The sequence below is a fragment of the Cladophialophora carrionii genome (genome assembly GCF_000365165.1).
Source record: "Cladophialophora carrionii CBS 160.54 unplaced genomic scaffold supercont1.1, whole genome shotgun sequence".
Taxonomy (NCBI): Eukaryota; Fungi; Ascomycota; class Eurotiomycetes; order Chaetothyriales; family Herpotrichiellaceae; genus Cladophialophora; species Cladophialophora carrionii.
Window position 1 is genome coordinate 458,433 of NW_008481816.1, and position 27,196 is coordinate 485,628.

The 27,196-nt window shown below is 55.4% G+C and overlaps 11 protein-coding genes across 11 annotated transcripts; 3 read left to right on the forward strand and 8 right to left on the reverse strand.

The window, feature by feature from the left end:
* Positions 1-2,468: 2,468 nt before the first annotated feature.
* Positions 2,469-3,569, forward strand: G647_00163 (uncharacterized protein; the record flags this gene model as incomplete). The annotated part of the gene is made up of 1 exon (XM_008723566.1): positions 2,469-3,569. The coding sequence occupies one exon, from the start codon at positions 2,469-2,471 to the stop codon at positions 3,567-3,569; it is 1,101 nt and encodes a 366-aa protein (XP_008721788.1).
* Positions 3,570-4,532: 963 nt separating this feature from the next.
* Positions 4,533-5,036, reverse strand: G647_00164 (uncharacterized protein; the record flags this gene model as incomplete). The annotated part of the gene is made up of 2 exons (XM_008723567.1): positions 4,533-4,818; positions 5,011-5,036. The coding sequence occupies 2 exons, from the start codon at positions 5,034-5,036 to the stop codon at positions 4,533-4,535; spliced, it is 312 nt and encodes a 103-aa protein (XP_008721789.1).
* Positions 5,037-6,008: 972 nt separating this feature from the next.
* Positions 6,009-8,539, reverse strand: G647_00165 (uncharacterized protein; the record flags this gene model as incomplete). Its single annotated transcript, XM_008723568.1, has 2 exons — positions 6,009-6,251; positions 6,305-8,539. The coding sequence occupies 2 exons, from the start codon at positions 8,537-8,539 to the stop codon at positions 6,009-6,011; spliced, it is 2,478 nt and encodes an 825-aa protein (XP_008721790.1).
* Positions 8,540-9,746: 1,207 nt separating this feature from the next.
* Positions 9,747-11,537, reverse strand: G647_00166 (uncharacterized protein; the record flags this gene model as incomplete). Its single annotated transcript, XM_008723569.1, has 1 exon — positions 9,747-11,537. One exon carries the CDS (start codon positions 11,535-11,537, stop codon positions 9,747-9,749), a length of 1,791 nt encoding a protein of 596 aa, XP_008721791.1.
* Positions 11,538-12,890: 1,353 nt separating this feature from the next.
* On the forward strand, positions 12,891-14,390 carry G647_00167 (uncharacterized protein; the record flags this gene model as incomplete). The annotated part of the gene is made up of 3 exons (XM_008723570.1): positions 12,891-13,621; positions 13,694-14,202; positions 14,359-14,390. The coding sequence occupies 3 exons, from the start codon at positions 12,891-12,893 to the stop codon at positions 14,388-14,390; spliced, it is 1,272 nt and encodes a 423-aa protein (XP_008721792.1).
* A 1,888-nt stretch (positions 14,391-16,278) lies between these two features.
* Positions 16,279-17,974, reverse strand: G647_00168 (uncharacterized protein; the record flags this gene model as incomplete). The annotated part of the gene is made up of 2 exons (XM_008723571.1): positions 16,279-17,328; positions 17,396-17,974. The coding sequence occupies 2 exons, from the start codon at positions 17,972-17,974 to the stop codon at positions 16,279-16,281; spliced, it is 1,629 nt and encodes a 542-aa protein (XP_008721793.1).
* A 347-nt stretch (positions 17,975-18,321) lies between these two features.
* On the forward strand, positions 18,322-19,875 carry G647_00169 (uncharacterized protein; the record flags this gene model as incomplete). Its single annotated transcript, XM_008723572.1, has 3 exons — positions 18,322-18,757; positions 18,850-19,164; positions 19,238-19,875. The coding sequence occupies 3 exons, from the start codon at positions 18,322-18,324 to the stop codon at positions 19,873-19,875; spliced, it is 1,389 nt and encodes a 462-aa protein (XP_008721794.1).
* Positions 19,876-20,229: 354 nt separating this feature from the next.
* G647_00170 (methionine-R-sulfoxide reductase) lies at positions 20,230-20,992 on the reverse strand (the record flags this gene model as incomplete). Its single annotated transcript, XM_008723573.1, has 2 exons — positions 20,230-20,609; positions 20,719-20,992. The coding sequence occupies 2 exons, from the start codon at positions 20,990-20,992 to the stop codon at positions 20,230-20,232; spliced, it is 654 nt and encodes a 217-aa protein (XP_008721795.1).
* A 399-nt stretch (positions 20,993-21,391) lies between these two features.
* On the reverse strand, positions 21,392-23,021 carry G647_00171 (uncharacterized protein; the record flags this gene model as incomplete). Its single annotated transcript, XM_008723574.1, has 2 exons — positions 21,392-22,930; positions 22,986-23,021. 2 exons carry the CDS (start codon positions 23,019-23,021, stop codon positions 21,392-21,394), a joined length of 1,575 nt encoding a protein of 524 aa, XP_008721796.1.
* A 492-nt stretch (positions 23,022-23,513) lies between these two features.
* Positions 23,514-24,005, reverse strand: G647_00172 (uncharacterized protein; the record flags this gene model as incomplete). The annotated part of the gene is made up of 1 exon (XM_008723575.1): positions 23,514-24,005. The coding sequence occupies one exon, from the start codon at positions 24,003-24,005 to the stop codon at positions 23,514-23,516; it is 492 nt and encodes a 163-aa protein (XP_008721797.1).
* Positions 24,006-24,358: 353 nt separating this feature from the next.
* G647_00173 (uncharacterized protein) lies at positions 24,359-25,996 on the reverse strand (the record flags this gene model as incomplete). Its single annotated transcript, XM_008723576.1, has 1 exon — positions 24,359-25,996. One exon carries the CDS (start codon positions 25,994-25,996, stop codon positions 24,359-24,361), a length of 1,638 nt encoding a protein of 545 aa, XP_008721798.1.
* Positions 25,997-27,196: the final 1,200 nt, after the last annotated feature.

The following is a 27,196-nucleotide window of genomic DNA, read 5'->3' on the forward strand; positions in this document are numbered from 1 at the left end:
TGACGGTTGCAGGGGTAATCCGTCAGGTTCTACCAAGGCTTCGTCTTCACGACATGCAGGGCTCTACTCAACATTACTGCGGCTCAAGCCCGCAAAATCTCCGGGCTCCGGGCTTGCCCGTTTTGCCTCCACGCTCGAAGAGGACCGTAACCACATGGTAGCCATCCAATTCTCCCAGTACCTTCTGTGGTGAGGAATGCTGACCACCTTGAGTCAGTTGTCGAGGTATACTGTCCCAGTATGCTGCGCCTCCGACGTGCAGACTACAGAGCAGAGATGATGGCTTCTTGAACGCCAATCTCCATGCTTCACCACTCTCTCGACGATTCGAGACTTCCGTTTTGATCAGGCATGACTCTCCCATTGTGCCGTCTAACCGCTGCGATTGTTGAACCAGCCCTATCGTGTAGACTCAGCTTCCAGGTTGCCTGAGTGCTGCAGCACACCTGACGAAATTATGTCCGATCTTGAGTAACAACAAGCCGGGCATTGTGAGACCGGAACATTGCATCTGCACCGTAATCTTAACTGGTAGAGGAGATGAAGAAACCCCTAACAAGTTTCATTGGGCCTTTCCTACTATCACAAGCGTCTGAAGGCTAGAGTGTGTTGGGATTGAAGGTCATCGAGAGAGACGACGCCTCTTGAGCATTGAAGAGGGGTACGGCTAGCTTTCACCGGAAGGAAAATATCACGTCCTGGGAAAGCGCCCGGGTCTATATATCCGTCAAATAGAAGCTCGAGATCGAGCCAATATCTGACATTCCAGTCGCAAAGTGCTCGTTCTACAAAGCGGCTCATCCGGAAAACAGGTCCAGAACTGCAGAACCTTCAGACCAACGCACAGGGCTGTTCTCTAGCGCGGAAGCTCTCAAATAGAATGGCTCAACCCCGCTACTCGGCGGTGCTGCTGCCACCCCCTTCCACCTCGCACCCCAATTGGACCGAACGCAAGAACAGATCTTCATCTTTGCTATGGCAGCCTGATAATCCCGCTCTAAGAGGACCGCAGCTGTCATTCAGCACCACGACACCGCAGCGCTGACAGCTGCATGATTACGGCGGGGTATTCGAACGTTGGAGCAGCGCGAGAACACGAAACCGAGTTCGCTAGAGGTAGGGTTCGCAAAAAGGCAGCCAGAATTGGTGGAGACTCGGTTCCGCGATCCGGACTCCACCTGGCGTGCATTCCCCCGACCATGCCACATTAGGCGACTAGGTGGGTATCAATATCGGATACACCTCCACCCCTCCCTTCCTCCCTCCCTCAATAGCATCCTGCTGCTCGCCATGACCATGGGGGCCAACATGCCTATTCACACGCGAATACCAATGTGAGTCATCGAGCCAGCTTAATGGGGGGATACCGCTGCGTGCATTTCGTCAGCTCAGACTCGGTATGGAGCATTCTCTACCCGTGGTACCCAGTAGCGAGTTGGAGAAAGACGATGGCTGGGTGGCTGGGAAGCAGAATTCCCTCAAGACCAAACCCGTATACAGCAAAAGTTTCCGGGCAATGATGGTTGTCGCAAGATTTGTCCGTCCTATCGCAAGGCTGGAAATTTTGATCAAAACTCTCGCTCTCCCCTCGCTGAGCTCTATTTTTTCTTCTCTTTCTATTCTATCCTCCATACTTGTTACTTGTCGAGAGAACGTCCTGCCCAACAGCAGCACCGGCCCCAACACCAACATCACCACCAACAACACCATCACCATCACCATCACCATCACCATCACCATCACCATCACCATCACCATCACCATCACCATCACCATCACCATCACCATGGGCTGCTTTTTGTCTCGGTGCTCTCGTGTCGTCGATGACGACAACCTCCGTGCTGCCCGCCCGGTTGTCTTGCCGTCGCCCGCCGCCTCCTCCCACCTCCCAACGCCGCCCATGTCAAGGGTGGCGTCCCCAGCGCCAGCAACTGGTTAGGAGCCAGTTGAAACGCCGGTGGCCGAGGCCGCCACCACCTTTTTCCCGCCCTCCCTGTCTCGGAGGAGCTTCCGCGCGCCATCGAGCGCAACAACCGTTGTCTTCTCCCTGGTGCACACTGGCACCATCTCCTCCGCCTCCCCCGTCGTGTCCCGGGTGCCATCCGGCACCAGCGAGCTCCGCTCTGCTGCGTTGTCGCGGCCGTCTTCTCGGGCACCATCGGGTGCTACGACGCGGTTCTCCCGGGTGTCCTCGAGGGCACCATCGGCTGGCGTGGAGCCAGTTGAGAGGGGGCGTGCTCCTGGAGCACAACAAGAAGAGTGAGTATCTACAACGCCTTTTGTCTTCCTGTGCCGCGAACAGCATGCTGACATAAGCGCTCGGCAGAGTTGACACGATCCTGGCAGCCTACAAAAAGGCACGTGACCAGGCGGTTGCGGCGGGCCTGGACCCGAACGACATCGATGTCATGTACATGGACATCCTCAACTCCTCTCTTCTCCCCTCCCAACAACCATAGCAACCAGCTATGGAGGCCGCCAAAGAGCTCCTGAGGACGGCTGTGCGGACCTTCTTCTCGCACCCCAAACAAATCCTCATCATCGACGCCATCCTCTTACACTCGGTGCTGCAAATGGATGATCTGAATCTCCTGTTACAATCACAACCCAAAGACATACGCGCACTGTTGAACCCTCTCCGCAACGCACGCTTAATCGCCACGGGAGCTAGAGCTGAACAAAAAGTCACCGGCGCGAGACCTTCCTCACGGGAGTATTACTACTGTCCCTTCCATGCCGCCATCGACGCCATCAAATACAAGATCGCGAAGCTGCGCAAGAAAGTCGAGGCCCTCTACCAGCAAGATGAGAATACCAAGCGGAAAGACTGGCGTTGCCCTCGCTGCAAAGCCGAGTATGAAGAGCTCGACATCCTCGACAAAGTCAACGAGGACGGCTTCTACTGCGACAGATGCGGCGCCACCCTCGTCCAGAACGAGCAGGCAGCACGGACGAACATGGATAGAAGCAACCATGAGAAGATCCGCAAGCTGAATGACCAGCTCAAGAAATTCGATGCCATGATCCTCAAGATCGACCGGCAAGACATACCCGAGAACGACTTCCAGAGCGCGTGGGACAGAAGAAAATATGTTCCTCGCCCTCATGGCAGCGGACGGCAGGACACGGCCGAAACTCAGTACATGACTCTCAACCGACCGGGCCTGAACGTCAAAAAACACGGACAACCCGAGCTCGTCAAGTCGGAGAACCTCACCGTCAACCTCACGACGAGTGAAGACCAAGAGAGAGAGGAGGCCGAGCGCCGCGAAACCAGACGCAAGCAGCTCGCCCAGCAGAACCAGCTACCAGACTGGATCACAAACACACTACACAACAACAGCAATGCCTCGGCATCTGATCTCGGTGAAGGAGGAGCAGTCGCCAACGGCGCTGCCATGGCACCATCAGACGACTCTGGCGCTGACGACATGGACAATGAAGATGAAGGAGATTTTGAAGATGTCGAAGTGGAAGCACCGGCTCCTGTTGCGGGCCTGAAGAGAGAACACAGCGTCGCATTCCAAGACGACAGCGATGACAACGAAGACTTTGAAGACGCAGTTTAATGACTTTACGAATTTCCTTTGTCTGCGGCTTTTAGTTTTGGATTCGGTTTGGGTCTTGGTTCAAGTCTGGGATTCACGTTGGCGTTTTAAGAGGGACATTGGCATGGGACATGGGAATTGAGCGCAACAATCATAGAAGGCGCCAGAGCGCCAGAGCGCTTCTTCATGTACAACACGACGGGGGATACAGAACCCTAATGTCATGATGCATACAATCTTGTTCTTGGTCGGTGAGATTGCTGCTGTCGCTGCCGTTGCTGCCATCGCCGCCGGTTTGTAGACGCCTTGACTTGCGATAGCATTTCCGCCAGCTACCTCCTCGCCATCTCCTCCTCGCCATCCCCTCGTCGTGCCCTCCTTGTCATCGAGAAGTCATAAAGTGTATCCAATACGCTGTCGACCCTGACACATACCACCGCCATCCCAAAAGACACGACGTACAATATACGGCGTACCCTCGTATCATATCGTCGACAGCACCCGACTGCCATAAGTAACGACAGGAAATGCGCATAGACATTACCACGGAATCGCAATACGATGACTGACCAAATACATACGACACACTTCGCGTGATTCATGACCGGGCACGCATAGAGATAGATAGACTCGCTCTGTGGACGTAACGAATAGTATACTCCATACGCTGATGCAGAGAAATAGTCCCACCCTCCTTTCTTCCTTCCCGGTCCTCGACGCCCGCACTGTACACCGTTCTGTACTGGAGCGTACTACAGGCAAGTACTTCCTCCTGCGCACGAGCAACGAGCAACGAGCAACGAGCAACGAGCAGTGAGCAGTGCCACAGTGATCACACTCCGTCTCTGTTTCCGTTTCCGTCTCCGGCTCGTTCTGATCACTTTCGCTTCCCATCCAAACTCAAGCACGATTCTTCCCTATCTGCCTTCCCCTTCTGGATTGTACCTGTACCTCCCTCTCCATCTTTCTGTCACACACCACTCCCTACCGCCCTAACAACAGTCCCAAGATCCAACCACCGACCCACCAAACAAGCAATCCCGCCACTATCACCACGCCCGCGACCTTCAGTACGGCGACGCGATCTCCTTGCCTCGCCATGCGCGTCAACCGGCCCGCACTCCCGCGGATATTGGAACTCATGCTGCTAAAGACCTCGTTCGTCGAGTCCAGCGTCCCCTGGTTGCGCGCGTTGTCGTAGATGTCCAGCGTGATGTGTTTGAGGGCCGAGGTCTTTTGGCTGAGCGACGTGAGGAGCGCGTTGTTTTGCCTGCGTGGTTGTGGAGAGGTGGTGTTAGCTGGAAAGGGAAGAGAAGAGGGGAGTATAAAGAAGAGGGCCGTAAGACACACACACACACACACACACACACACACACACACACACACACAGGTGTATTTCTCATGGTGAAGGGACATGAGACGTGAGGGCGGGGCTGGAGGTCGAGAACGAGGAAGAACTTACTCTTCGCGCGCGTAGGCGTCGGCCATGCTGGGCTGTGTTGTGTGGTCTGTTCTGGACTCGTATAGTCTGGTATGGTCTGGTACTGTCTGGCCTGTAGTCTTTCTTGCTTGCGACTGCGATTGCGATTGCGACTGTCCTTGCTCTTACGCTGGTACGGTCGGCTGGGGTGTCCTGCTCCTGCGCTGATACGCTCGGCTGGGGTGTCCTGCTCCTGCGCTGATACTCTCGTTTGGCGGTATCTTATTCTCGCGCTGATATTCTCGGTCGTGGGCGTAGGCGTATGCGTGTGCGTGGTGGCGGGCGAGGTGTGGATCTGGATACGTACGCGGTCGCAACGGCACCGTGCAGAGGGGTGGAAACAGTTGCCTGTCTTATTTCTATAGATACTGTAGAAGGAGCAATACCGTGTACTCGCGATGTTCACAATCAGTGAGCCCTGAGGAGTACGAGTCCGAGTGCTGGAATGATCAAGCTCACTTCGTTCAGTGCTTTCAGGAGTTTCCAGTACGGCTCACGATTAATGATGGTCGGTACTCCTGTTGGTTGTGAATGTGAAGTTGGGTACTCGTATGGTGCCTGCGTGAAGAAGAAACAGGCGTGAATTGGTGGTCTGTCTCACTGGCGCAAAACTACATACACGGGACGCTGGGACGATGTCATACAGAATGCTTAGCCGCTGCAGGAGGCGAGCAGCACTTGAAGCCACCAATTTCATCTCACCTTCCACGAATATCTACAATTATCACGTTGGCTGGTACTTCGCTATGGCATGAAAATATGTGATCGTGTCATTGCTTGCTTCGAAATTATCCGTCATACCCATATATATTCCCCCAATCTGCTCGCTATGCTAGAGGTCAACAAAAGAAAGCGCTTCAAGCGGTCGTTCTCAAGGCACGAAGGCTTTGAAAGCGTCTTGTCCCGTGGTACCATCAGCTAACTTTGCGCTGGAGGTACAAGGAGAAACAGCCCCTACTCTTTCAAAGCTCGCCGAGTTATCACCACATGTCATCGTCATCTTCGTGCTGCTGTGCTTGCGAATTCGTGTGATAGTGTTGTTGGTTATATCCAGCCGCACTGCTCCCATGTGATCCATTACTTTCTACCGAGTGCTTGCTTCCTCGGGAGCTAGGCCGCGAAATCCCAGCATCGAACTCGTAACCAGATGCATCATTGCCCATGTCCTGTTGAGCGGCATGTTGTTGCTCAACCTGTGGCTGCTGTTGTTGCTGGGCCTGTTGCTTGCCAAAACGTCAGTACACGATCATCACGCACAGGTGACGGAAAAACTCACCTGTTGGTACCGCTGGTATTGGACATACTCATCCGGCTGATGAGGTTGGTCCTTCTGCTGTTGCTTTCGTTGCTGCTTAGCACTCGTGGGTAGATTCATCTGTGGGTGCATCTGCTGAACTTTCGCCAAATAACTGTACATGAAATTACTGAGCAGCACCTGCGAATATAGCGCTCGGCGAGGGTTGGCGAGCTTGATGTGCGCCATGCGGTAAATGGCTCGCTCTTCCAGGATTGAAAATCGTGTCCAGTTATAATCAATGTCGGGTTTCAATTCTCGATACGGCGGCTCGGGTGAAAGCCCTCGGTCGCGATGCTTCTTCGAGCTGTCTTTGTCCCCCTTAGCCTTCTTGCCTCCAAATATGGAGGAGAATAGACCTTCTTTCTCCTTTTTGTCGCTGCCTGATGTCTTACGTTGGCTTTCCTTCTTGCGCTCCTCATCGAGTTTCAAGTGCTCGCGGTCCAGGACTAGACTTTCTCGCCCCTTGCCACCGCCGTCGATGGATGTCTGGAGCACATCAAGACGTGTGTTGTCGTGCGTCTGAGGAGGTTTCAAGATTTTAGCCTTGGGCTTCTCTGGCTTCTCCTTGTCGCCGTCTTCTTTGCCTAGAAGCCAGCTCCAGCTGGACTTCTTAGTCTCCTCCTTCTTTTTGTGATCGGCTCGCTTGTCAACAGTTAAAGTTGGAATGAAGGACAAATTACTGGTATTCGTGTCATTACCAGGCAGAGGTGACGGTTGTTCAAGGCTGAGTGATGGTCTGTTGGGGGGAGGCATCGTGTTTGGTGACGTTGCTCGTGGAGTGATTGAGGGCAGGGAGCCCTTGGAAGGCATCGGCGGCCTTTGCGGTGAAATTGCCCTGCTCCTGGTATCTTCACGTGATGACACTCGTTCCGGATGGCGCATTGGTTGCTGCACGGTTGGAGAGGCCATCGAGGAGGAGCGCGGCGGCTGAACAGCTATCTGGGGGCTTTCCGGTGGTGGTGGAGTTTCCACTATCTGCGGTACAGGTGCAGGCTTGCGCTCAAAGGATGTAATGGTCGAGGGCGGCGACCTTGCCGGAGGCGGGGACTTTCGCATATCTGGCATGCTCGCCGTGCTTGTTCGTTTCGGATCATCATAGCCGAATACAGAGTCAAGAGTGGTTGGTACAGAAGAGCTCGGACTTGCCGAAGACGAGGTTGCCGGTCTCGAGAAGTTCGTGGGGAGAGCCTTGACAACGCCCGGTGCGTGCGAGGGGTCTTTCAGTGTTTGCGCCAGGTTCGGCACGTCCATGGAGAGGTTTGGCAGTGGAGGTATGGCCGGAACACTGGCTTCGGGTGACTCGGGCCTGCTTTCTGAAGGACTCCCAGCTGCGGCTCGCCTAGCCGCACGTTGAGCATAGGTCCCACGATCTCCTCTGACCTTGACGCTCCCGCCTCGTCGGTAAGTGGTCCGAGTCGACCTTTTCAGGCTGTTGCCAGGCACTGATGGCAGAATGATATCTCCAGAATCATCTTCGGATGAAGGGTCCAAGCTTGTCCTTGACAAAGACGCAGTATTTGAAACCAGATTTTCCAGCTCTTGCAGGTTTGGGTCCTGCGGGTTCGTCCTTCGGGAAAGTGATCTCTTTCGCTCCAAACGGTCCGCTCCATCTTGATAGCCTACAGAACTGTCGATTTGGCGAGAGAGCATCGACTTCTTCCTGCGCAGACCACTGCTCCCTCCCTCAGTACTAAGTGAACTCGATCTCGAAGATGTCGGACTCGTGAATGCAGACAGTTCGCCAGACCTTCGTCGGATTTGCTCCGCCTTGCTTTCCAGAAACGTCTTGAATTCCTTTGGCGCGAGTTCTGGGTGGAGTCGAGCCGGAACCCAGAATAACCTGGACGAGTCGTCTTCGCTCGAGGTAGGGCTAGGCGCACTCGGCATGCCCGCTGCGTTGATCTGAGGCAGATCCGGATCATCTGTGGCGCCCACGTGCATCGACATGCGCCTCAATGCTTGTAAATTGCTCAGCTCTTGCGCCAGTCCAGCTGGACTGGACTCGTAGTCGATATCGTTCAAAGGAAAAGAAGAGGTAGCGGTGTCGGAGGGCGACCGTTCTCTCGAGCCGGCCGTCGGCGAAGAAGGTGTGTGATTATGGTTCTGGTGGTCCCAAGAATGGCCCTGGCTAGGAGACGCCCGTGAGACACCAATTGCTTGTTGAGCAGCATTGTCGCTTGACATATCTCGAAAGTGCAGCTGCTTCCTCGGCATGGACGGCGTCCTTCTGGGAGCTAAATCCTGTTGTATATGATTGCCATTGACTTTACCGGGGGATTGTGCACTCGCATGATGATGTGAGTTCGAGTAGTGAGCGGAGGGGCGAGAGTCGTGGTCAGAATCATCGTCGTAGAGGTAGCCGATGGTCTCGGTGACATGGTGATTTTCATCACTTATCGACAACTGGGGCAGGTGCCCCCTTTGGCGAGCAGCGAAGCTCGCACCTGTGTCTCGGCTCCGGGTTGAAGTCTGGCAAGAGTCACTGTGTCAGTCACTTGTCCCTCTGATCCTGCTGATGCCACATCTGGATTGTGGACGAACCTGCATGGAGCGGACCGGGAGCCGCTAGGTCTCCAGAGCCGAATCGTCCTTTCTTATTGTATGCACTTCGATAAGCAGGCGGCAGCCTTTTCTCCTCTCCCACCTCCTGCGCACAATCGCCGGCAGGGTCGTGCTCCCGGAGGGGCCCCTACGATCATCGGACTGCGGTCGTGTGGCGATCGGGTAGTCAGGGGAACCAAGAAGTACTGTCGAGGTCGGGCGACTGTCGGTGGGATTTTGTAGCAGTGGGAGAGCGATCGTGGTGGACTGTGTGCGAAGATACAGCACCTGAGATCATCGAGTCAAACGCGGAGACGGCGACTGTGCCATGTGGTGCTGTGGTCGAATCGGGCACGGTGCAAGCTGAAGACACACGGATAATCGACCGACTTTGACAGGTAAGACACGCCTGTGGTGACTCGGCGCAGGGGTCAGTCTTCTAAATGCAGATGCAGACGTCGTGGTCGAGCCAGGAGGATGGTGCGGATAGGATCATAGTCTACTGTAGGGAACGCAAGCAGCCGCGCTCCTGTCACCCAATGGTGGAATGGGTGGAATTGGTGGAATTGCAAGCCCGTATCCTTGTTGGATTGACGGCTGTGCCTTGATCTGTGGCGCTGATTTCCTCGCCGCCATTCGCCAATTACAATTCTCCTTATCCGCTAAACCTCCACTCGACGTGCTGTCAAATGCTCCTGAGCGTACCAGGGGCCAATTATACGTTGACTACGAGGATCGCCGTGCGTGACTGCGTGCTGCGTTTTGCTATCTAGATGCTATCGTGTGTAAGCACCAACGACATGTGTTCATGCTTCATCGCCACTACCCCTCCTCCAAGTATCGCCCTACATACATTGTCGCCGAGACCTGACGGTGAGATTTAACCCCATGGGTTGTCAAACGGATCAGAGCCGCCGCCAAAGCCCCCACTGGGCTTTGCTGGAGGAGCAACCGGTGTCTGTGTCGTCGACGCTGATGTCCATCCTCCAAAGTCCTCATCCGCCGTAACGGACGCCTGCCGCACGGGTTTATTGGTAGACGAGATCGGCTCGCCCCATCCTCCAGCAATATCGTTCGGTGTAATGCGTGATGGTACTTTTCCTAGTTCTACCTTGGGCTGCGCTGGCTTCGAAGGCGCAGGATCCGGTGCTCCCCACGGACTGCTATCAGCGCCTGAAGACCAAGGGTCAAACATAGACGAACTGCCGTGCGGAGCAACCGGTGCTTTGAATGGTTGTGACGCGGGTGTGGGCGCCGCCGCTGGTGCTGGCTGAGAAGATAAATTGAAAGGTGAATCGAACGCCGACTTGCTGGTGACAGGTGATAGAACTGAGGGAGCTGGAACTGGAGCCGGAGCCGGAGCGGCCTTGGGAGGGGAGGCAGGCGTAGTGCTGGTAAACCCACCAAAGTCGTCTGCAGCGAACAGATCAGCAGGAATTGACGGAGCAGCGGGCTTCGGTGCAGGGGCTGCCGCTGGCTGCGGGGGTGGTGCTCTTTGAGTGAAGGAGAAATCCAATCCATTCAGCGCTGACGGTGATGTGACGGTTGGCTTAACGGCAGGCGCCTTGGATGGGATGCTGTCGAAGAAGCCGCCTCCACTCAAAGGAGGCGGAGAGGTAACTTGAGGCGCTGAAGGAGTTGCTGTGGGGCCGGCGACAGGGCTGGTCAAGCTGCCAAAGCCGGAAAATACAGAAGAGGCCTGTGGAGCAGGAGGTTTTGCGGTGCTGGTATTCGTGCCGGGAAAGCTCAACCCACTAAAAGCATCGGCGAGCCCGCCAAATGCATCTTGCTTTGCGCCTGGCATTGACGACGTTCCACCGAAGGAGGGCTGCCGATCGTGCTGGGGCTGCGGTGCTGGTTGAGGCTTAGGTGCACTCGAGTATAACGACAAAATAGAATTCTTCAGGTCTCCTCGGCTGTTTGTACTCGCCGTAGGATTAGAAGCCGCGCTCGAAGGACGACCGATGCCTGCGGCGGATGAGCCTCCGAAGAAGTCCAAGCCAAGCAGAGAGTCTTGTGGTTTGGCTGCAGGTCTGGCAGCCGGAGCCGGAGCTGGTGGACCAGTTCGTGTTGGCCGTGAGGCTGGAATATCTGCCGTGCTTGGTCTGGCCGGAGGTGGTGTGAAGTCATCAAAGAGATTCACATTGGCCGCTGGAAGAGGCTGCGGTGGTGGCTGGCTTGGGGCTTGCCGCTGAGAAGCCGATCTTTCAATCTTGGCCTTCTCCTGAACGATGCTGAGCGGCACATCATCATCTCCTTCTGCATCCAAGGTCGAGGGATCGGGCATCGGACCGTCCATCACCCATCTCTTGGACTCGTACTTGGTGCGAATGAAGTTCTCAATCTTGGCCTCTGACGGCACGTGCCCAGCAGCCAGCTTTGCCTCCCAATACTTGTTCGCTCTTGTGTTACCCCATTTGAGCACACTCTGTAGTTGCTCGTCTGTCCACGCATCCAGATCCACCGACTTGACTCGGCTGATATGAGTGCCCATACCTCGGTGTATTCCTGAGCAGCGAATGCAGACAAAGACTCCCAGATTCCAACTGGCCCATCGTGGATGTTTGTTCCTCTTACAATCCGCGCACATTTTGTTTCCTTCAAGTTTGACCAGGGCTTTGAGGGTCTGGGCATTTTGAGCCGCCCTGTCATTGCCCGGTCGACGAGACATTGGGACTTTGTAGAGATATCAATGAGGATTGGAAGGACTTGCGAGAGGAAGGTGAGCTCGGTCACATGGGGCGGCCGGGTGGAAGAGCTGATTCCAAGAAGCGAATCCGAGGGCAACAAACGTCCACTTCAGGTGCTGTCAGAGGATGTGTCGGTGGTTCGCATCTGCGATGATGGGGCCAAGTTCCAAGTGGCTCCTTCAGGTCGAGTCGGGAGCGAGTTGAAATGACACCATGTTAGTCAGCAGGTTTCTAGTCACGTGATGCTGCGACCTGTGCCTATCTGGATATTCTGTTTGCCTTCCTGTTGTAATGCAGGTACTTGACTTCTTTGCCTTTGGCTCTTCCACCTTGGTCCTTTGTCTGCCATATTGCTGCTGTCCGAAGACGTCATGTGTCGAACCGAGTCGTTAATCAATAAGCCACAGCAAGGCTAAGAGTGGCGGGAACAATTCCTGGTATCAAGATCCAACCGAAAACCAGACTCGACGAGCCTTTTCCTGCCTCTTCCGTTGTCACGGGATCTCTAGCAGATATGCCCGCTTCGTCGAAAGATAAATTGCAACAGCGGTAGGTCGCAAGCCCTCGTGGCCCTGGATAGAAACAAGCGCAAAGGTGACTTGTCGTCTACCGTAATGAATACGGGGGAGTGTTGTTCAAACTGACATTATCCTCCTGCCCACTCACACACTCACCACGCCATTGTCATTCGTGGCACTTAGTGAAAGGATCTCGTCTCCACCGCCTCTGCCGGGATCACCAAGGTATTCAGGTTGTTCCCAAACGAGCCCTGCCAATCGTGCCAACCCATATGCTTATACGAGCTGTCCAGGTCCACTGTGGTGCTATCCTTACCTAATGCAGTTACCAGCTTACAACTCTCATTTCGGCCACATCGAGACATCAGCACGGCGCTCTCGGCCTGTCCCTTTCGGTTACAATCAAGAATGAGACAACCGCAGGTGATATACTTACCACAGCACTTGGAAATGTCAAGCGGCCAAGGTCAGCATTGTCCCCATGAGGTCCTGCCTTCACCTGAATCTCGAAGAGACATCCCGCATGCGGTGGAATACCGCCGTGTGAGCGTGATGCGTGGAGGGTAAGCGGGAAGCTCCTCTGCCAGTGGAAAACATCTGACCATTGACCAGATCAGCCTTCGCACCGCAAAACCCGAGTGGAGGCTTACAATCGGTACTGTGTACGAACGTGAAGGACCATGCACACTGCTCATCTTATAAATTCACCTTAAACGAGATCGAAGTACGCTCGTGGCACATGGTTTCTTTCGTTCCACCGTCGAATCATTTCCGAGCGCATCAACCTCTTCTTGTGCCCTTGATACTCTCTGCAGCATGCCTCACATACAGCTCAACGTCATTGTCGCCGGAGGAGGCATTGCCGGGTTGACGGCAGCGCTGGCCCTGCGAAGACAAGGCCACGCCGTCACCGTCGTTGAATCCTCGGCATGGCTGCGAGAGGCTGGTCTGGCGGTCGCGGTGCCTCCCAACGCGACTCGCGCACTGATCGGACTGGGTATCGAGCCCAAGCGAGACGCCAAAGCCGCGGCGTTCCGAACCTCCCTGGAATACCACTTCCTCAGCAAGGACACGATCCCGAGATTCGGCGAGGATGGAGACAGCCGTCCGCTAACATGGGCCCGCAGAGCCGCTGCTTCACACCTCAAGGACTTGTTCTTCCTGGCCCATCGCATTGACCTCCATAACGCTCTCAAGGACAAATGCACCAGTCCCGCCGGCCCTGGCAAACCCGTCGAGGTCCTCCTGTCATCACGGGCTGTCAGCTGGGATCCTACAGGCAGCATCAAGCTACAAGATGGAAGGGAAATGCACGCCGACCTCATCGTTGCAGCGGACGGCATACACTCAGTGGCCCACGAAGCCGTCCTAGGCTACCGAGTCCCTGCCACTCCCAGCGGTGTGTCCACCATGCGATTCCTGCTCAGGACGGAAGACATCTTGAACGATCCCGCCACAGCCCATGTCATGGATGACGGGCCCGGCAGCTTCACTTTCTACGTCAACGCGGATCGCTCGACCTATCTGGTCCGTTACCCGTGTCACAAGTGCGCAGGCCCTTCCCCATCCCGACTGTCCCAAATTCACAAGCCAAACCGAGAAGCTAACAGTTGTCGTAGCGACGAGATGCAGAACTTCGGCGCGTACACTGACCCTGGAAACAACACGACCGTGGTGGGCGAAAAGGTCAGCCGCGCCCTTCTACTCGAACGACTCAGCACTTTGCCGCCCGTCATCCAAGCCCTTGGCCGCAAGGCCGACGACTACGTCTTTGACTGGAAGATCGCCGACCGCGAACCCTTGCCGACATACCACAAAGATAGGCTGGTGCTGGTCGGAGACGCCGCACATCCCATGTGGCCTCGACAAGGCCAAGGGGCGGCCCAGTCGATCGAAGACGCAGCCACGCTCGGCATCCTGATGAGCCAGCTGGAAGACGAGGCCGACATCCCGAAACGGCTGGCGCTCTATGACGAGCTGCGCGTGCCAAGGACGTCGATCGTCCAGCAGTTGTCCCACTCGCGCGAGGAGGACCGTCAACCACAAGGTCCCGAAGACGCCGACATGCCTCTGTCGGAGGAGTTCTCGGCCGTGTTCCGAAAGTTTTCGACGGGCGCCACTCCTCCAGGTACGTCCCCCCATAATCAGCGAGCGCGGTGGACTCGCAATGGAAACTCTTGTGTGCTAACAGTGGGATGCAGTTGACTACTTCCAGCTGTCGCGCTGGATGTGGGGCCACGACTGTACACAGGAAGCGGAGGCACTGCTGACTCGCTCCAAACAGGTATGATGATGTCCAATTCAGGCGGCAGGTAGTGTAGGTATGTTGCTGACAAAATCGATTACCAGATGGAAAGGACCAATCAAGGCGAGTCTACGGCTTCTGAATTAGGGGCTTCTGCACCAACGCAAGTCGAACTATCACCGTTATTGCGCACAAATCTATAATCCTTAGAACCCGTGAAAGCAGTCTTGGGCTACAAACATGCGGGTCTTTCAGACTTCCCGTGGCGGAACGGTGCAATACTATCGCCACGGGTCACGCAAGATGGAAACTCTTGACCTTTCCACCCTACAGGTGCCAACAGCCTTGAGTCCCAATCTCAAAACAAGCTCCTTTGCTGAAGTGTATTTCCAATATTGCATGCTCTGCAGATTATGGTCAGCCGGGTTCTTACGTCGACTCGTAGGTGTCGCACGGCTGTCATGTTGCCCCTTGGCGATGAGCTTGCCGCCCTTCATCTGATCGCATCTTCCCTAAATACGTCAGTCGTATTCGTTCGGACAACTTGTCTCGCATAGGAGGAGCTGTCCCCGCCACAGGAGTCTGCACTCTTGGTTTCTGTAGTGGCTGCCGCATCTCTGGTGACGTCTCCGCTGCGATCTGGCCACGCAGACGACGACAGCTTGTCTATCTTCTCTTTCGATCGCTGAACGCGGATAAATGGCAGTGGTGGACATTAGAGTGCCTCGTCGGATGAGCAGACCGTACACGGCAGCCACGATGCCGACGAAGAGGACTGCGATCAGTGTTTCGGTGATCTTGATCCCAATCGACATTCGCTGGCACGCCGGTTAAGTCTGGCTGGACAGCCCGTATGTCCTTTGATTGCTGACATGGCGGGAACGTGCCCCAGAATCAAAAACGCCGATACAGCGGAGGTGGTGCGGATAATAACCTTGCGGACTTTTTTGCGTGGCGAGCTTCGCAAGAGTCAAGCGGGACTCCTGGGGATGCAGCTTGGGCGACGCGAGAGGTAGAGGCGATTGCTGAGTGTCTGGACTCAACGCCCTCTTATCGCCAGTTCCTCGGCGCATGATCATCTTGAAAATCCCATCCAAGGGCAGGCCGCACGTTGTGTCGGCCTGGTCAGGCAAGGGCCGATGCCTTGGGACGACGCACTTCCTTGCAAAGCTCGGGAGCACAGGGCCCTTGTGCTTGAGGCTGAGAGCCCACAGATGCTTGCGGAGGCGTCCCTACACCGGCCTTTAGAATACGAGGCACACATGAGAAAACGGCTCCCGGCTTGTCTTCGCAAAAAAAAGCCAGTCAAGCAAAGAAAGATTGCGACTTCGTCTCGGTTCGACTTCATGGGCGATGTTAGCAGTTTGACATTTGAGATTCAGACTCGTTATATCCGGATCAGTCCCAAAAATCCATCTCCTCGTGTGTGGCGAATCTGCTGCAAGCCCCGCACTCCTCGCAGCCGGTGTGAGCTGGAGGCTGCAGATACGAGGCCATGGGCTTTCCAGTGGAGAGCCGTCATAGAAGGAGAGGCAGAGGATGGTGGGAGTGTCATCAATGGGGAGGCTCATTAGGCGACCTGTACCGCAAACGGATCGCGCCAAAGACCAAAGGCAGAAAGACATCGAGAAGGCTGCTTTCCCATGGGTTCGCGAGAACTGTAACTTGCCGATCACACCAGCTGCGGCTTCTTCTGCGGCCAAAACGGCGGCATCATCGCCTCGGGCGGCCACGGCTCAAACTCAATATCGACGTCAAAATGGTGTCTCCCAGAAGTCACCCACCTGCCTGCTTCTTCACCCTTGTCGATACTACTCTTCTTTCGCTCATCAGGCAAGACAACCCACGCGCTCGTGTTGGGCGGTATCAAAATCTCAAGATGAAAGTTTGTCCCCGCCTTGATTTCCCACGAAGATTCAATCCTCCCGTAAGGACCCTCATGCGCAACACTCGCACTCGTCAAGCCCCCACCCGGCACAGGCTGGACTTTGACTCTCTTCCATCCGGGTTCAAGCGGCTGATGCCGCCAACACACTCATGCAGCGAATTCATCACCGACCCTAGCGCGTAGTGGTTGAAACTGGTCATTTCGCCAGGTTTGATGCTCCCGTCAGGGAGCATGCTATCCCATCGCTCCCAGATCGTGGTCACGCCCATGCTAATCGGGTACATCCAGGAGGGACAGTTTTTCACCAGCACCATGCGGTAGGCGAGCTCGGGGTGGCCAGTGGATGTCAGTGCGTGCGTGATTATAGGTGTGCCAGCGAAGCCTGTGGAGACGCTGAATTGTTGCAGGCGGACGGCACGCGCGAGGGTGTCCCCAACGACGGCGAGCTGGTCAGGGCTGTCGAGGAGGTTGAATACAACGGCGAGCGAGAGGGCTGTTTGGGTATCGGCGACGAGAAGCCCTGACTTGGCGGCGTACTTGTCGTGGAATGCCTGCTTCAGTCGTTGGCAATCGCTGCGGTACCGGTTGGCATCGTCGTCTCGACCCAAAACTGCACACGCCTGGGTCATCACGTCCGTGACACGAACAAGGTACGTATCGGCGACGAACGCCCCGGCGGTCCTTCCATTACCAGGTTCAGCGGGCGGCGCCATGGGATCCAGCCCGTCTCCGAGCTGATATATATTCGCGTCCCACAATCCATTGGTTCCTCGCGGGAGCCCCCTGTCAATCCAGCTGGTCATGCTTTCGTACTGCTTCTCAAGCACCTCCTTGTCCCCGGAAGCAAGGTATAAAGACCATGGTACGAGCACCGCCGCGTCGTCCCATACAGCATTGGGTATGTGTGGCCAAAAATCATCGTCATCTGGATGAGCTTTCGTGATGACATCCGGAACCACGAAGGGCGGCACGCGCTCTCGCCAGGGTTCCATCTGCTCGGCAAGCAAGATCGTCGAGCCAGTTCCCCAGCATGCCAGTCGCGTTGTACAGGAAGTTTGCAGACGGGGCAAAGACTTGGATGTCTCCAGTCCAGCCGAGCTTTTCATTCCGTTGAGGACAGTCTGTAGGCACTGACAGAAAGTTTCCCCTCATCGACCAAATGGCATTCTCGTGGAGCTAAGGCCGTACGCCTAGTTCGCCATTCTCCATGACTTCAGCGTGTCGAAATTGCACGACATGTCCGGCGGGTTTCCGGAGCTCAAAAATCTGAAGCCACCCGACCAAGTTCTGGCCGAAGTCGATGATCGTCTTGCCAGAAGCAGACTCAAAGATGCTGACGGGGCGAACGGCCTCCGTATCTCTGACGGTAGGCGCGTTAGGCGACACCAGCTTTGCGAAGTCGAAACTGACAACTTTCACAGCCTGTGGATTTGTCCTCGAGCTTGTCGACTGCGCTTCACCACGAGTGACTGGAGCACTTTCAAAAGTCATGTCATACACCTCACCGTTGTAAATCTCACTGCTGGTGATGCGGCTGCACTGACACTGCCACTGGCAATCGGTCCCGACCACAAACATTTCGGCGTCGCCGTCCTTGAAGGAAACATATAGTTGAGCGAGCAATCCTAGCTCGTCGCCAAACATGCAACGCCGACCATCAACCCAGGCGAGGACGCTAGCCAACCATCCTGGAGCCACGTCTACGGTGATGAGGTTCGCTCCCTTGGTCTCCAGCAACGCTTCAACATCATAGACCTGATAGTGCATGCGATGTTTGTAGCTCTACCAGCCAGGCGCCATACACTGGTCACCGACACTTTGGCCATTGATGGAAGCATGATAGCACCCCTGCGCAGCCAGGTACAGTCGAGCTTTTCGCACGCTGCGAGCTCTCGGGAGCTCGAACGACCCTGAAAAATGAAGAGGTCGAAGTGAGCCGTCGTCGTTCTTCATTGTGACCGGCGCGGCAATCTTCTTTGCTGTCCAGTCAGAGCCGTGCAGCAGCGCAGCCTCTACCGAAGACCAGGGTGACCATTCGGTGGTATGCTGCTGGTGCTGATCTTGGCTGTGTTCCCCGGCATTAGCACTCGACCCATAACACCTGACTCGGACACATGCTTCTTCCCCCCGATGTCAATGGGCGTGCGGGCCATTTCCTTGACCATTTCGGCGGGTCCATCTCCGACTCTGAAAGCGGCGGCATCGTCTCAGCCATCACAGGAGGCGCCATCGTGGGTGCCGCTGCTGTATGCTGGCTTGGAGACTTCTTGGGTCGACGATGGACCATTTTCACCGGGTCGGTCATCTCGGTCTTTGGCTGTGCGCTTCAAGCCGGCACGACGACCATAGCGATGATGATTGCCGGCCGTTTCATCGCCGGGATTGCGCTGGGCTTGCTCACCAGCACGATTCCCATGTACTGTGCTGAGTTGTCCGAGAAGAGTGTCCGTGGGGCGATGTCAGGACTTCTGCAGTGGATGCTGTCCTGGGGCTTCTTGTGCGCGCAGTGGATCGGGTACGGATGCAGCTTTGTGAATGGTGATTTCCCGTGTACGTTTCGCCCGCGCCGCGTGTTCGTTTGTCTGACCTGCGGACGGAACGACCTACGTTGATCGCTGATCGCTGAGTGCTGACGGTTGCAGGGCGCTTTCCCCTGGCATTCCAATGCATACCTGGCCTGATCCTGGCGGTCGGGTGTCTCTTCTTGCTCGAGTCCCCCCGTTGGCTCTGTGAGAAGAATCGCAACGAAGACGGGAAGGCCGTGCTCCAGAAGCTGCGAAGTGGACTCCCACAGGAGACGATCGAGCTAGAATACCGTGAGATCGTGGATGTCATCGCCGCCGACCGAGCCAATCTCGAGATCAACTGGAAGACAATCATCACCAGGCCGTCATGGCGGAGACGTCTCTTGCTCGGATGTGGTGTTCAATTCTTCTGCCAACTGTCCGGGATCAATGGTAAGTTTCACTCCCCAACGCCTACTCGTAGCCATGAGGATGTTTCCCGTCGCTGACATTTCGCCCACAAAAGTCATCAACTATTACGGCGCCCGCATCTATGAAGCGCTCGGTATAGGCACGCAGACGTCCCTCATGATCATCGGCATCTCCGGCGCCCTGTCGATCGTGTACGCCACCGTCGGCCTGTGGCTCCTCGAAAGGATCGGGCGCATCAAGCCCCTGATCGTCTCGGCCATCGGCATGGCCGCCTGCCTGGCCACGAACGCCGCCCCTGTCGCAGCATTTCAACCCGGACATCCACAACATGCTCCGCGCCTTGGTCGCCATGAACTTCTGCGTCTCGCTCTTCTTCACCATGACGGGCATCATCTCGTGGGTGTATCCCGCCGAGATCTTCCCCGTGCAGATCCGCGCCAGGGGGCAACGCGGCCTCCACCTTCATCAACTGGTCCTTCAATCTCGTCTTTGCGCAGGTGTCGCCCTTGGCCCTGTCGGCCGTCAGCTTCAAGTACTTTCTACGTCTTCTTCTGCACCAACCTCATCTCGGCCGTGTGTTATTTCTTCTTCTACCCCGAGACCAAGGGCAAGACGCTCGAGCAGATGGACGAGGTCTTTGGCGACCAGGTTGTCCCTCACGTGTTGGAGGATCCCGAGGGCGCCGAGTTGGCAAAGGCGAGATTAAGCGTGGTTGAATTAGAGAAGTCGTGAAGTAAGGAGACATGGCCGCATGGCAGCAGGCCATGTTGGGGTTGTGTATCAATAATAGGTATGTAGCCATATCGATATAGACAGTAAGCCGACAGACTCGAGGGATCTGTTACTCTATCAGCAGTGCAAGCCGCACTCACAACAGCGCACATGACAGCACACAGTCATAACAGCACAGACGTAAGCACCTGCGTTTGTATCCCATACGATGATTCCTATCCACGACGTTTCCCGCTGCGTACTTGATCGACATTTGTGCCGTGCTCATCCATCATAGTGGAACACGTCAAGACCTCCACGAGTCCAGGCAACACATTCATAGCCTCATATCTTCAATCCTACCTACGCGTCGTATTATTTCGCCTCGCCATTCCCGTTCGCCTCGCTCTCCTTCTCATGGAACTTCAAACTGACACTATTGACGCAATGCCTCTCGTCCGTCGGCGTCGGATACCCCTCCCCCTTGAACACATGGCCCAGATGCCCCCCACAATTCGAGCACACAATCTCGGTCCTCTCCATGCCGAAACTGCGATCCGTATGCCGCGTCACCGCGCCCGGGATGGAGTCGAAGTAAGCGGGCCACCCGCACCCGGACTTGAACTTGTGGTCGGCCTTGTAGAGCGGCGCACTGCACGCCGCGCACGTGTACACGCCCTGCGAGGGCATGTGCTTGTCATACTCGCCCGTGAAGGGGGCTTCGGTGCCCTTTTCGCGGAGGATGCGGAATTGTTCTGTACAACATTCGCGCCACGTTAGTCACTTTGGTCACTTGTCGTGCGGCGTGTCTCCCGGTCTCGGCCAATCGGCCAGTCTAGCAGAGGAGGACCAGCTCTCACTCACCTTTATTCAGCACCGCCCTCCACTCGTCGTCGGATCGGGTGTCCGGGTAGGTCATTTTGGCGGCCGCGGGGGTCGAGGCACTCGTTCCGAATAAAGCTCCCAAGAATGGGATCGATGGCATAGATCGCAGGACAGTGGCGCCGACGCCGCGGTGGACCTGCGAGCTGGTGCTGGTGGTGGTACCCCGCAGAGGTTGTTGGAGGAGTCGATGGGCTGTTGCGTTGCTGAGCGTGTAGAGCGTGCGCACGATGTTGGGAAACGATGGAAAGCGCATAGAGAGGTGGTCGAGTAGTGCCGAGAGGGAGAGCATACAATTATAGCAAAATAGCAGAATGATCAAGTGAGAGGCAAGGAGAATCAACTCGAACCGGGTGAGCGTTATTTTGACTTGGGCGGCGTATTAGGTGCGTATCCGCGCCGACAAACGGTGATGCAATGGAAAGCCTCCAGAGCGTCTGATTGGTGCACGGGGCAAATGATTCTGGAATCATGCTTTAGCGTGACGAGGCTGAATCATGCAGCCCGGCACAGCCCTGTGAACTATTTGGAATAGACGGCAAAGGAGCTACCTCCTCGACCTCAGCTCCTACCGTACTGGGTAGCTTCGTAGTACGTCTCTCATATTCCTCGTTACGTTCGGTGCACGGCGGATTCCACTAATGACCACTTCTCCTCAGCGACGGGCCTTGCCCGTTACAATCAACTCGCCATGGCCGATTTCCACTTTCCAGCCTTCTCGGATCAGCATCTTGCTCACAGCTGGCCCTATCCGAGGTGCTTGGTTCTTGCTATGGGTCCCGAGTCCAGTCACTATTCTGTAGCCGGCTCTAGCAGGACCACCGCCTCCAGTGGCATATTTTGCGTCGCCTAAGCCATCCCACCAGCTTTGGGTTTTTGCGCTGGCAATGCGGACGGCATCTTGCACACTCACACCATGAAGGTCCAGCACATTTGCCGAAGACTGATTTGACACTAGGGCATCTGCTTCTGCAGCATGTGCTTCCTTGGCCGCTTTCAGTTGCTCGTGGGCCACCTCAGCGTAGTATGCTGCCGCTCCCCCAAAAAGCGGGTTAGACTTGCTTTTCTTGTATGCAGCAGATGCTTGGCCGAACTTCTGACCGGCGCCTATTCTTTGGGACGCTGCAGACGCACGAGGCTGCGCAGTGACAGAAGTCCACTTCGAGCCTGATGGCGTCTCGAATGGCTGGTTCTCTTTGAGGTCAATGGGGGTGTACTGGGCAACATCATACAGCTTGCCAGGCTTAGTCGTGTCGTCGACAACGGTCATGGCTTCCAGCAGTTCTTGGGCCGCCGACGGAATGTTCCGTGCCAGCGAGAGCAAACCGCACAGTTGCGATACTGGCACATGCTCATATCGATGCTGAAATTCGGCGATTTGAAGGTCGAGGATGTGGTTGGTGTCCGAAACTCTGTTGTGTTCGGCCGCTTCTTTAGCAGCCAACGCACGAATCGTACTTGATAATCGGGCACCATTCAAATGGTATTCCGATCGTACTGTCTGGGGATGGAGTTTCGTTCTCGAGCAGATAAACTCCACATCCTCGGACATCGTAGACCAGACATTTACTGGAGTGTGTTCCGACTTGTGCAGTGACGACGAAGCCGAGCTTCCGCGTGACGAATCGTTCGTCCGGGGTTTGCGTCTCTTCCGGCTTTTACGGGACGACTGCATTTCTGCTGCGAAGCCATCGACGCCCTTGGGCGCAGGCAATTCTTCGGTCTCTTCTTCATATCCTTGCTTGAGGAATGAAAGATTGAGTAACTCATCAGTGGCCTTGTCCAGTGAACCGTCGTGACTAGCGAGGATACTGGTTAACTCGCGCCTCGGTATGCCTGGGAACATGTTCTCCAGCCATGTCGTCTTCTGCCCCTCGGAAGAGTTGTGCAGACCATGCCCTAGACTGTCTGCGTCGCTCGATCTCGGCTCAGATGGGCAAGTCGTTATGCTCGTCACACCGTTTGAAAAGGATTCCTCCGGGCTCGACCTAGACGTGTTGGTTGTATCTCTGACTTGCGTGGTAGCGTCGGTACCTGACGGATCAAATTCTGTGTCTTCTTGCTCCAACGCGCCGACTGCCAAGTCATCGAGAACTGCGACCAACGCTCCTTTATTCTGGGGAAGCGTATAATCCGATGCTATCGCATGGAACAGGGCCTCGTCGAGTGGTGGACAATACGTTGCTCGCAAAGCCTAGGAAGACCGTTAGAGGACGGGATCACGTCAATCTCCGATATGTCGTACCTACCTCCAGCTCCGCGACCCGAGGTGCCATTTCGCCCATGCTGAGAACCGGCCGCTTATCATGTTTGATCAGGGAGACTGCGAAACTGGGACTGGCGAGGTTTCATGGGACGACGGAATATTTGAGAAAATGGCGAAAGACAGCGAGGACATAGCGAGAGCGTCCGGGGTACTTGAACAATTGTAAAGATCATTAAGGAGGACTTGGGGTGTGAGATGGTGCACGTCAACATTGCAGGAACCGGGATCGTGAAATTGGTGAAGTCACCAGAATCGTGGGCTGGCTTACATAACCTTGGTGCCCCGCTAATGCTGGGTGATGTGCATGTCACCCTCCAAGTCTGGGTGATGCGCCTGTAGGTCGCGAGCAGCTGAAGGCATTGCTGAGTTCAAGCTGCTTCCGACAGCAGCTGAGCAAGAATACTGTCATGTCGCCCTTCGTGTCAAATACAAAGAACAATTTAGTACGAGTACAACCCATGACATGACCAGCATCCCCGCGCCCCGACGAAACCGACCTTCATCGCGGTACCTAGTGCTCGTCTGCTTCATTCATCTCTTTGATCGCACCCATCAACTCAGTGGCATCCAGGTAAACTTCATAAAACTCGGCCAGGAGATCCTGCCCTTCGCCCGGGCTTACGAACCTGATGTTACTGGCAAAGTCCACGTCGATCTTGCGTCCATTCCTTAACTTGTACCACAAGCTACCGTTCACAATGACCTCCTGCTTGCCCTCTCCGGCGCCGCCGGCCAGCACGAAGCACTTGCCGAGAGTATGCTCGAGATCCACGACAGGGCCGTTCTCTGGATGGATCATGGCGTCGCGAAAGGCACGGATGGCTTCACGACCCGTGGTGGTGCTGCCGAAGACGAGTTGACCTTCGGTCGGGTGGAAGAGATTGAGGTACTCATTCTTCGAGTGCGGGTCGTCCCATGACTTGAAGAAAGCCGGAAGTTGTTTGTCGAGCGGAGAGGGAATCGCGGATTGATTGGCAAAGGTGTAGTTGTCTCGGGAGCCCATTCTGTTTATCTTGCTTGTCGACCCGACCAATTTGTCCCGATCGTCTGCGTACAGAAGTGGCAGAGAGAGGCTTTCTGGTTCAGCCCTCCAAGGGCATTGTATACAGAACCGCCGAGGACGTGGTCCCCTCAAAATGTGGGGTAGGATACGAGGTTCGTATAATCAATTGCCGCTTGATCACATCAGTGCGAGGACGAGTAGAAAAGTCAAGCATCACTCGTTTCAAAATTCATAGATTCATAGTTTCATCAACTTGGAGAGCAGACCACGCTGCGCTCTATCCATAATGTGCGGTCAAGGGATTTGTGCTCGAAGGCCTCCAGATTTTCACGCTTGGTGATTCACACCATCATCTATACTTCCTTCCATGAATACCCTTTCCTGCCCAACGCTTCGGGATCGGGCGTCTTCATGGCGTTTTTATCCGCAAATGGGTCGTCGGAATCTTCGTCGACGTCCGTATCGCTCTCGTCGTCACTTTCGATCTGCTTTGCCCTCCAGTTCTTTGAATTTGGTGCAGGTCGGGGCGGTGGCATTGATATGCTCGACGGGGCGGGACGAGGAGGTTTTGGTGGTCCAGAGATGCTCAGTCCTGCGACTAGTTTCTCGGCATCTCTCGTGGCAGACGCTTCACTCTTCGCTGCGATACGACTGAGGTGTTGCGCTTCTTCGAGCTCGCTGTCCGAATCGTCGTCCACCGATTTGTCCAGCACTTCAAAGGCCATAAGAGCATTGACTAGCTCTTCGTTGGCGTGGATGAGTCCGCCGAGAAATTCCTCCGTCTCCACGAACTGAATATATCGCAGGATTTGACGTCGAAGCTGTTTGCATGTTTCGAAACGTTTCATCACCTCCGGATTGTCCGACACTCGCTCCGACTCTCGGTTGACTAATCTCAGAGCATTATTGAGACCGGTCGAGGCAACCGAGGACGCTGCGATAGACTGTAAAATATTGGGTTTCTCCTTTTCCAGGTTGAAGGCTACCACTCCCTTGTTCTTGGACTTCTTGTCTTTTTTCACCTTTTTGGGAGCAAAGGTCGACGACTCGCCGAGCGCTACAGGAGACGGTTGCTTGCGTAGCGTCGTAGGACTGGGCGACAGACTGGGTCTCTCATTGCTATCAGACCGAGACCTGGCTATTATCATCTCCTGTTCTCTGGCCACCTCCTCTTCCGTTTCTCGGAGGACGCGGCTTTGCTCGCGCCGTTGCTGTACCGGTTTGTGCGTCTTGGGGAGCTGATTGTAGAGAGACTTGGCACCTTCCAAGCCAGGATTGTCTTTGGCACTGGCTACCCATTGGCCGAAAAGGTCTTTGCACTTCTTCCGGACATCTTGATCCGAGGTCGGATCGGCGGCAGCTATCCGCAGACGCTCCAGGAGAGGCCCGTCAGACAGCAGTGCGCGTTGTACTCTATTTCCACCATTCTGCAGGATACCGTCAAGGATGGTGAGGGCGCGCAGCTGCCGATGGACATTGCCATATTTCAGTTTCTTCCTCAAGGCTCGAGCAACTTCCTGAGTGCCCGTGCCTTGGAGCTTGACTACTTCGAGGAGGTCGGGAACACCGGCGAGGTCATCTTCGTCGTAAATCTCCGAGGTCAATTGCTCGACATGGACCGAGATGGCAGAGAAAGGTTTCTTCTGTTTGTAGTAGCGGTATCGAGTTGTTAGTTGATATCTCCTCCGTTGCCGGGCGCAGCATGAGAAATGTAAAAGGAGTGCGACGAGGCGCGCGTAGCCTTTCTTGTCTGCAAAGCGGCGAGTAACAATTTGAGGATACGGCTGGGCGGGATAGGCATCGAACGACGTCCGGCGTTTCTTGCGGCAACAGAATTCACACGTCCCGGGTTCCTGACAGTGTATCAGGCTGTCCAGCTGATCAACGTCTGGATGCTGACGGCTCTCAGGCCTCGGGAGGTCGGTGAAACCTGCGTCGGGTGCACAGGCTGGTGTGTGCAGCAGGAATATGGACATCGAAGGGAGCTTCATGGGGGCGGTATCCGGCGGGGTAGGTGATGGCCGGTGCAGACAGACGTGACGAACTCAAGACAAGGGCGATGACAGGGAGTATATAGGAGAGGGAGGACTCACCGAGGCGGAGAACATGGTTATAGAGGGCCCATCGATGTCAGAGGCGTACGGAACGAGATTCGTGAAATTGGGGGTGGTCGCGCGTTGAGGTGTGAACGGGTTGCGATTCAAAGCGCACCAAGGAACTGAGAGCCATGAGCCACGAACCAGAAAGGAAAGGCGCCGAAGCCAGCGAAGTCACCTGCGGAAACAAGCCTGGGTCCCCGTTCAGGTTTGGCGGGTCTACTGGGTAGCTCGACAGCCACCTACTGGGTACTGGGTACCCGCCCATTCAGAGCCACAAACAAACGACCATGGTTCACCACTTTCTCACCTCCCTTTCACCAGCTCCTTCTCACCAACTCCATCTGGGCTGCGTTTTCTGACTGGTTTGCCTGGCGACGAGACGCACACGGTATTCCTTCTTCTCGAGACTGGACTCCTTGCCGATGCGCACCTTCCCCCGGCTGCTCCGTGTGTTTCGATGTTTAGACTTCCTAGTCTGCCAGGTCTCGCCTCCCGACCAAGACCCAGTCAAGCCATCTATCTGCTGTCATTCGCCTCCGAGGAAAATTACCCTCCTTTCGGAAGATTCTTTTATGGATCATACGCGAGCCTCAGCCCTCCAGAGGCCTCAGGAAATAGGCGCAATTTGAATAGCCGCGTACTGCAGACGTGATTCGTATTCTCTCACATTATTCTGAGCTGCGTCGCGCGCAAGCACGGTTGTGACAGCTGCCCGCCTCGATGATCTTTCCAGCGATGTACCACCTCAATTTGAATGTAGCTGGAACTACATCAAAGCGGCACGATGATAGGTACCTACTGGGTAGGTATTATCACTTTGGTCCTGGGTTGTTTGCATCGGAGACGTGGTCCTGGTCTATTTTGGTAAGGTGCCAGTTGCAAGTGCCACGAGGCTTGCCGTCCTGCAGGCTAAAAGGCCAATTGTGGAGGCCCCGAAGGATCTGGATTTCCTGAGCCGCCGCCCACGCCGTCCTCAAAAGGGAACCTCATCCAAGGTTCAAGCTGGGCTAGCTGAATCTCTTCCGGCACACCCATCGCCCGGCGCCTCTGGTTGGCCCGTTAGCGAGACCACACCGCCTGCCCAGCCAGATG